Source organism: Poecilia reticulata, unplaced genomic scaffold (genome assembly GCF_000633615.1).
Source record: "Poecilia reticulata strain Guanapo unplaced genomic scaffold, Guppy_female_1.0+MT scaffold_336, whole genome shotgun sequence".
Taxonomy (NCBI): domain Eukaryota; kingdom Metazoa; phylum Chordata; class Actinopteri; order Cyprinodontiformes; family Poeciliidae; genus Poecilia; species Poecilia reticulata.
The window spans coordinates 13,530-22,715 of NW_007615108.1; the positions used below are offsets into that span (position 1 = coordinate 13,530).

A 9,186-nucleotide genomic window follows, 5' to 3' on the forward strand; every position below is an offset into this window, starting at 1 on the left:
TCCGCGGGTTCCACGATGGCCCCACATGGGTTTGCCCATGTAGGGCCTCAGCCTACATGGGCCCTAAATGGACAAACACATCGTGGAACCCGTGGACAAACCCATATGGGACCCATCTGGTCTGCCCTCCTTTCCCCCACATGGGGTCCATCTGTGTGTAGCAGGAAGAAGCCTGCCCCAATATTCAAAACACCTGGCCCCTAATCACCTCATGAGGGGTGGAGAGTATAAAGAGACTCTCTCACCTGGTTGCTTATGCTGGCATTTGGTCACACGTTGCTGGGAAGGTCACTTGGGTAGCGTGCAGGTTTTAAAACTCTAACATCAAAAACCACTGGAAGCTCCTACTTGGTACTGGGGTGTGGCTGTAATTCACCCTCCCCAGTGCAGTTTGCACATACAACGGCACATATTGGAAAGCTGATCCTCCTGCTGTGGGCTGAAAGGATCCTCTGGTTTGGGGTGAAGTCATCCAGCTCTGCTCTGATGCTGCTGCAGCTCACTGGAGACCCTGCTGTTTTGTTTCAGTGTTTTCTGTCATTTTTTTTGTTTAGTTTATCTTGTTTCATTGGTTGTCTTTGTTTCATTTTTGCAACCGCTTTGTTTAATCTGTTTTGTGTTTTCTTTGGTTTGAATTTGTTACTTTGGAACATTCTATTGTTTTGTGTAGCCTCCAGCCTCACTGCAGGTAGCAGCCATGGATTGTTTTAGACTATTCTATTAAAGCATTGATGATTTTAATTGGTTATGTTGGAGGTAACCTCATTTTAGTCTTTGGCCCAGTTTAAATTGTATTAATTGTTCTTTTTGTATTTGCTTGGTTAACCCCACCCTCTTGTCTCCAGGCTGAGAGCTGACAGTAGTGGGAGGGGCCTCCTGGGAGACTGGAGCTGTGTGTTGTGCGAGTGGCCGGTGTTGGGGTTTCTTCACGATAGAATGCCTGTTCACATGTGTTTGGGGTGATTTATTTTGGATTTATACATTTATTTTAGGAACCAGTTCCCATTTGGACTGCCCTCCCCCTGCTGGTAGGCCTCAGTACTGTACACCCCCTTCCTATTGTGTTCCTTATGTTGTGATTGTCTATTTTTTTAACATGAAACAATAAATGTAATCCCTTTTTTTGGAAAAGTCTCGTTCTCTCTGGTCACGAACCTCGAGCCTACTGGCAGTGTATTTCCTTGGGTGCAATTCCCGAGGTGGCGTTGTTGACAACTTCTGGTTACCCTGCTGTGAGGAGCAGAGTACCAGACTCCTACCCTAGTGTTGCCACATGTGCATGCTGGCAGGGAAGCAGCAAAATGAGTAAGAAACAGATCAGATGTCTTTGGAAAGTTTCTTTGTGTGGTATGTTGGTGAGGATTCACCTCTAAGGTGGGTGGTGGGCGGCACCAACGTAGCCCTTAAAGCCAGGTGTGTGGGGTGCTCGCTGACATCCAACTGTTTAGAGCTGTGCAGACGGCGTTGTGTGAGCTTTTGTGATCCTGTCCTTCAGTGGTGGGAAGTAACTTAAGTACARTTTTCGTGTATCTGTACTTTACTTAAGTAGATTTAATAATGGATACTTTCTACTTTTACTCCACTACATTTTACAGTAAGTATCTGTACTTTCTACTTCACTACATTTCTACAAACTGTCGCGTTACTCGTTACATCCAAGTCGTGGCTCCTTGGTTGCCTGTCCTCCCCCACCCACCTTCTTTCCATCCCCTTTCTGTTGGATTTCTTTAAAAATAAAAGCCACTAGTGGCAAAAAAAGTGAAGTTCATGTTATGTTAGGACAAGAGACCAGATGTTTCCATCCCTGAAATTATGATGCATAGAATCACATATCTAAGTCTAAACTATGTTACATAGTAAACACAATAAAAACATGCTTTATCTGTGGCTTTGTTCATTAAAATGACACATTTCTAATGTATTAAAATTAAATACAATCGGTACACTTTTACTTGAGTACATTTTTGTCTGTGTATTTGTACTTTTACTTAAGTAAATTTTTTGAGTACTTTCTCCACCACTGCAAGCATCAAATAATGGTCTTCAGGATTGTGGTTGTGTTGATGGTCCCTTTTTGCTCTCTGGGACTGCGTGTGGTCAGGCACGCGTCATGGGCATGGAGTTCTTAACCGAGATCCTGAGGTGTTCAGGGCTTGGCGGTGGATTGTTGTGGTTTCCCCCTCCCTCCTGCTGCTGCTTCCTGGTGCGCGCACGTGGCCTAATTGTCTGTGGCGCAAGGGGAGCGCAGCCACGCCAACGCCGTTGTTTTGTCCTTGCTTTTGCTTTATGTCTTTTCAGCTGGGTGTCATTTACTCATTTGTTGATTTGTTCTTTATTCTGGCCAGGGTTCAACCGTTTATGGTGAGTCCCTCTATTATTTTTCAGTACGTTTATTTACAATTTGTATTTTTTTCTTTTTTTGTTTGCATGTGTGTTTAATTTGTCAATTGCTTGCATGATTTGTTTTATTTAGTTTGTTCATTGCTTTGCTTGTCTTGCTTTTTGCTGTTAATTTGCTTTGAATGTTGTTTGTTTGGGTTACAGTGTTTTTTTTTTGTTATTAATTGGGTTTGAAAACAACTTGCCGCTGAAGAGTTGAGGTGCAATATGTATTTTGTGAAATTTGTAAACTGTCTCCTTTAAGGTATATATTCTATTGTAGGCCTATTTTAAACTTTTGGAAAAAATAAATCATTAAGTTTTAAACATTATGATCCACCTATCTTTGTTGTCCCGACCTGGCGTGGCCTTTTTGTAGATATTAGAAGCTGACTAGTCCTGGGGCCAAGATCTCAGCTGTTGGTTGCAATATTTAAAAATTTATTAGTAGGCACCGATATTGCCACATTTGCGAAGGGGAAAAGGCCCAGAGAAGAGACAGGAGGATGGGTTTATCCCGGACCGGTAGGTGAGTCCCACATTACAAGCCGCTCTGCATAACATGCGGCGACCGGCTGCTAATGAGGCAATGAAGCTTCAAGCTGCTTCGCCACGTAGAAACCAAGCAGGCTGTGGATACAAGGAACACTTCAGGTGTTATTGTCTCTCATCACTCCCAGATGGGACCGTCTGGTTGCAGAGAAACAAGCTCAGGGCTCCGTTAGTCATTATCGTGAGTTAAAATTTTCACGAAAGTAAAATGTTCGTTTTTGTGGCACATCTGTTATTTTAAATCAGGGGTCCCCAAACTTTTTCCTGTGAGGGCCACATCCCTTCTCTGGTGGGGGGCCGGCGTCAGTTTGTAACAGAAAAAGTGTTACACATTTATCACCTGCGCTGCCAGAAATTGTTGACGGGGAGGGAGGGCGTTTTTCGATTGCTTTTTACCCAGAAAGCACATGGACAAAAACCATTAGTGAAATGGGACTGACTACTATATATTCCATTGAGGGAAAGTAACTTTAACATATTAAATCCTCATAATGGCTCGTTTTGAAGTATAAGCTGCTACTAAATGCGGCGTTCATAACAAACACGTGTTCATCTGCTTTACCGCTAGCAAACAACCGCACTGATTAAACAACATGATGTCAAGCAGTTCCCTAAAAGTCCAACAGATGGCAGCAATGCGCCATGCAAAACAAAACACCCACAGTTTACAGGACACGCTTCCTGCTAAAGAGCCCCCTGGTGGTTGAAGAAAAATCCATATCTAAACCGCAATTTATGAAAAAAAATCCAAATGCTCTCTGGTATTGTTCAGGGGGCCGGACCAAATGTAGAGGCGGGCCGGATCTGCATCAGACAGTCTTCAGTCTCTGAGTAGGACAGAAAGTGTTGGTCTCTGGATCATAACAAACAGAAACATGACAATGAGGAACGAAGGAATACATTTTACTACAACTCTAACAATAAGCCTCAATTACAGAAATGTAGAGTTTCAGAGATATTAACACTTGCATAATCATTTTTGGAGCTTGAATCTTCGAAGAATCCATGGAGGGATCAGGAGGGAGAGGTTAGGCTGACGACTGGAGATTCATCCTCAACCAGACTGGTTCTAATATACAAAAGGCAATAAAAGGATTAAAACATGCTGCAAAACGTATATAAGACACAACAGCGGGAATAATGCTCTAAACGTGAAAAAGGCTTTTACATTTTTTCAAAGGAAAAAAATTGATCAGAAAGGTTGATAAATCTGATCAATATGCATGTAAACGTTCAACGTCATGAAAAAAAAAATAAATAAATAAATACTCCAGATTATTACGGATCGTTCAAGTTAGCCAAGAATTTGATTAAATGTTCACCGGCTCGACTTTTTCCCCACATTTAGACTCCACTAACATTCGACATGCTAAGCTAAATATGCTAGCATTCGGCATGCTAAGCTAAATATGCTAACACCGAGCCGTGTGGCGAACGTGACATCCATCATACAGGTTGAGCTCAACTCAAAATAATAGTTATAAACCATCTCAGAAAAAAATGACTTACCAAGAGCAGTAAATAACTCAGACATGTGAAAAGTAAATAGTCCTGAAATGACTTGGCTTCTGTCGCTTAAAATAATCTGTGATTCTGGGGCGGAGTCAGTGAATTAACTCCTTCAGTGTTAGAGCCGCTGGTGGAGTTCAGAGTTAAGTAGTAAAGAGTTATTGATTCCATTTCAACAGCTCTAGATTTGATATGGAAACACTTTGTTTTAACACTGGATTTTTTAACTACTAGTAATACACCGCAGAGTTACATAAACAGAATGTGACTCTATTAGAGTAAAATTAACTCTGCTTTTGCACAAAGTCTACTAACATCAAAACATTTAACACTTTTGAAATGTGTTAAATTTAACACATTTAACACTGGTGCTAAATGTGTGGTCATTTAGCACCAGGTTCTCCACGAACATGCCGTGTGCGAACGGAGAAGGTGACCATCGTCCGGCCATGCCCCGGCCCAGTCACCGAAGGCTCTCCTCGCTGACTGGAGTCGGACTGTTTTGTTGACATTCCCAGTGGCGCAACTACACATTATTCAGGTGGATGCGAAAACATAAATCAGGCCCAAACCCTCTCCCCCCCTTGGGCAGGTTGATTTTGCCGGAAAGCAGTTGCCCAGCGGGACCACAAGGAGGTACAACCATGTAACTACTGCTCCTCGGCCTTAGGGGGCAGCCAGCCCAACTGCTACCCCTGTTTCGTGGCCGATAGTTACTCCCTTTGTAAGGACACTCAGAGGGGACCCGGAAATTCAACCACACAGGAGTAAACGAAAGGAAAATAATTTTTCTGATTCTGGTTTCTGCTGAGGGAGAGGTCATCAAACACAGCACAGAGGAGAGAGGGCTGGTGATGCACAGATAAAGGAGGGGTATCTTAGAAATGTTCAGCTTAACTGACCTGTAGAGCAGTGGACGGGTGGAGCAGAGGAACAGAGGGTCTGATGACAGGGAGATGCAGGAAACCAGWGGAACAGGCTTCTGTGGAGGCAATGAAGATCTCCACGGGGAGAGCCAAAGCGCAACACCCAGGGACTTTGTCAATAATAAGGCAGAGGTCATGCACAGGAGGACAGAGAGAACAAACTTAGCTTTGAGGGGCAGGCAGTAATCGGTGGTCACGAAGCAGAGCTAGGGTCAGGGTCCAGAAATCCAGAATAGAAGGGATGTGTGAAGGGCTTGGCAGGAGGGGTAAATCATGGTCAGAAGAGGGGTCATAGAAACACAGAAGGTTTGGCAGGAAACGCTGGATCTCTACTGGCTCGTGGCTGTCGATAATCTGGCAAGGAAGAAGAGGCTGAGGGGTGTTTAAGTAGGGCAAGGCCCAGGTGGAACAGGTAAGCAATCAGGCGTGGCAGGTGAACTGAATGAGTGCTTAACACAGCATGGACAGAACATGAATCATAACACCCTTATTATATTGTTCAAATAATAAGAGGAGTAATAAAACACATGGTGGACCCAGGTTGAAGTGATGGAAATGATGATTTAATAATGATTAATGCACAACATAGAGAAGTAGAGCTAGTTTAAGTAGAACAAACATCAGCATCATAACCTGCTGCTTATGCTGAGTCAGGCCCTGTTACCATGGAAACCAACTGGGTGACTGTAACTCAGAGGGTGGAGTATCAAAGAGAGAAGGGAAGACATACAGCAAAGGTCGTCAGGCTGGGACTCGAACCCACAACCTCCATTTAAAGGGCCAAGGCCTCGGTACGTTGGCCGGGACTTAACCCTTGTGCAGCACTGAATAGCCTCTATCATTATAATTTGAAAGTAGACGGGTAAAAATAGAATATGACAGATTTATTTTTTACGCTGTCAGTGAAAATGATGGACAAGAACCTCAGCGGCTTCAGAACCACTGTGTGAAGGTTCTGGAGGAGCCGAGCCAGAGTCCAGACTGGAACCTGACTGGACGTCTGTACAGAGATCTAAGATGGCCGACAGACGTCTCCATCCAACCTGACGGATCTGGAGGAGAACGGCAGAGGAACATATATTTGTGTCAAATTTTGAGGAAATATATTAATTTAGCACAATGTGGAATACGGCTGTAGCATATTAAACTGATTACCTTCTGGATCCATGTTATGTGATGGTAGAAAATAAAAGGTTTTCTTCTTTCTAGATGACCAGCAGCCATTACATCCTCCATATACAGTTACTCCACAGCATCTAATGGTTGCCATGGAGACAATTTATTAGGAATAGTGTGTCTTATTTGCAAAGTCAGCATCTGTCTGCATTAAGTTTGAGCTAAATGGTTGTCTGTATTGGACATGGACCCACTAACTACTATATAATTTACACTTCTGATTAGGCAGGAGAGTTATTGTTGTGACGTATGAATCGCGATACTATCTGTGAGCGCCATCTTATGGATGAAAGTGATAGTCTACAATGAATGTATTCTTCATTTCTAGCAGTTCAATACTGCAGTTAAACTCTTTGTTGAGTTTTTGAGAGGACAAAAACTCGCTTTGACCGTCACCAAGGTTCCTCTTTGACCTCTGACCTCTGTTGTTTCTAACCTGCAGGTGAGACAAACATTACAGCTGAATCTGGACAGAACGTCACTCTGCCAAGTAGAGCTGCTGAGAACAAACCTGTTATTGTCTTAGAGTGGAGCAAACCTGATCTGGGGGAAAATAATCATGTTGCTCTGTACCGAGATGATCAGTTTAATTATCATGATCAGAATCCAGCTTATAAGAACCGAGTGGATCTACTGGACAGAGAGATGAAGGATGGAGACGTGTCTTTGGTTCTGAAGAACGTGACGACTAATGATACTGGAAAATATGAATGTAGAGTCGTTCAGAGAGAAGCTAGACGCAGGAAGAGATCTCACATGGATCCTAAGCTCATCACAAGCATTACCCTGGATGTTTCTGCTCCAGGTGAGTCTGACTGGATCAGAACCTCCAGCTGCTTCATGGTTTTATGAGAGAGAAACATGTCAGATCAGATGTTTGTGTTTTCTGTTGTTTCAGTAGAAATCAGCTGATCAGAGATCAGCAGGTGATGATCTTCAGTCAGATCAGACTAACTCCTGGTTCTGTTCTGCAGGGAACAAGGATGAACAAAAGAAGGATGGAGGGAATGAGGAAGGAAAAGAAAACGATGGAGGAAACAACACTGGACTGATACCTGGTCTCTTAGTTCCTGTTGTTCTGGTTCTATTTGCTGTTCCAGGTTTTCTGCTCTATTACAAACTGAGACGTTCATCACAGCAACAGAACCAGCCTCCTGCAGCAGCAGCAGAACTTCAGGCTATGAATGTTGAAAACCATTCAGAACCTGAATCATGAACATTGAGACATTTTTCTAGCAGGAAGAGACTTTCAGCACTGAGACAGAAGATATGAAGTTCAGCTCCAACTGATTCACTTCACCTGTTTCCATCAGAGCTTTTACAGCAGAGGACGAACTGAAGAACAGAGAATTGTAAATATAAACATTGATGCATAAAAACAATAATGCCAACACTACAATATTTGACTTTTTCTTCTGTTTTAGTCATTTTGCTGGTTTTATATTTGTTAAATGTTCATACTGGTGTTTGATATCACAGTGAAAATGATTTATCTTGTGTTTTTGTCTTTGCTGGTGATATTTAACTGTAATCATTAAGTGCTAATGTTTCTCAATGTGCTTTTACTAAGTAAATTTGCATCAAGATAAGCCAATTAAGATAATCAGTAGCTAATGCATTAAGCCGTGTCAAAGTGAATGAGTGAACATCATGACTGGAGCTGCAGGTTATAGAAGAAGAAAAACAACAGAACCGTCAGGATCAGAACTTGGAGGGTTGTAACTCATATCGACTTCCAGGTGTTCTGATCCATTTCAGTTCAAACTCATTTATAACTGCTCACATAATCAACTTTATTACAAAAAATATACAAATATATTACAAACAAAAACAAGATGAACCCCGCCTCTCGCCCGGAACGTTAGCTGGAGAGGCACCAGCAACCCTCCCGACCCCACTGAGGGACAAGGGAGCAAGAAAATGGATGGATGGATGGAAAAACAAGATGAAACCACATTTGGGTTCTTTGTTGTTTTGCTCATTGAAGTTTTCTGTTTTTATGCTTTATTTTTTCTAAAATTGTTAAGACTAACTTTTCCTGTTTATACTTTTATTCGTCATTTTTATGTGTAAAGTTTTCCTTTGATATATTTACCAGATGTTCTGGTTAAAGTTTGTTTTCCTGRGCCAGTCCTTTCATTTTCACTGTGTCATTTCCATTATAAATGTTTATTAACTTCCCAACCTGACGTCGGCGCTGGGCTGTAAATCAAACAGGTGTGGCAAAATAAAACATCAGTGAYTTGACACAAAGCTGAAAAATAATCAGTTGCAGACATTCACTAAAGCTCTTTAACCTATGTAACAGTAACAGTTTATATATAATGCTGCATGCAGTTCTCTAATCATGGTGATGGTGTTCTGTGGAGATTATCCGCTTTCTGCTCCTCTCCTGGGGAATCTGGCATTTTATCCTGTAACAGGAGGGAAAATGTTAACAGGGTTTGGTTTATTCTTCCATTCATTCGTTATTTGTCATTTAGTATTACCTGGAGATCTGTGTTGATATAAAGACAGGAAGAGGAGAGTAGAGATGATGTACGGACAGAAGACCAGCAGGTGGCGCATCACTGTGAAGACTAACTGAAAGGGGTTTGATGCAGGAGGCGGAGCTTTGGAGGTGGAAGGAGCTACTGTAGGTTTA

The 9,186-nt window shown here is 42.3% G+C and overlaps 1 protein-coding gene across 1 annotated transcript in view; it reads left to right on the forward strand.

Moving 5' to 3' along the window:
- The window catches only part of LOC103460908 (uncharacterized), a gene marked incomplete at its 5' end in the record, with an annotated part of 12,621 nt that extends 4,693 nt beyond the window's left edge, over positions 1-7,928 (forward strand). Inside the window, 3 exons of the mRNA XM_008403226.2 lie at positions 2,346-2,361; positions 6,985-7,347; positions 7,517-7,928. Coding sequence (XP_008401448.1) covers positions 2,346-2,361; positions 6,985-7,347; positions 7,517-7,758 — 621 coding nt within the window. The remainder of the gene's footprint in view (positions 1-2,345; positions 2,362-6,984; positions 7,348-7,516) is intronic.
- Between the last annotated feature and the right edge of the window lie 1,258 nt (positions 7,929-9,186).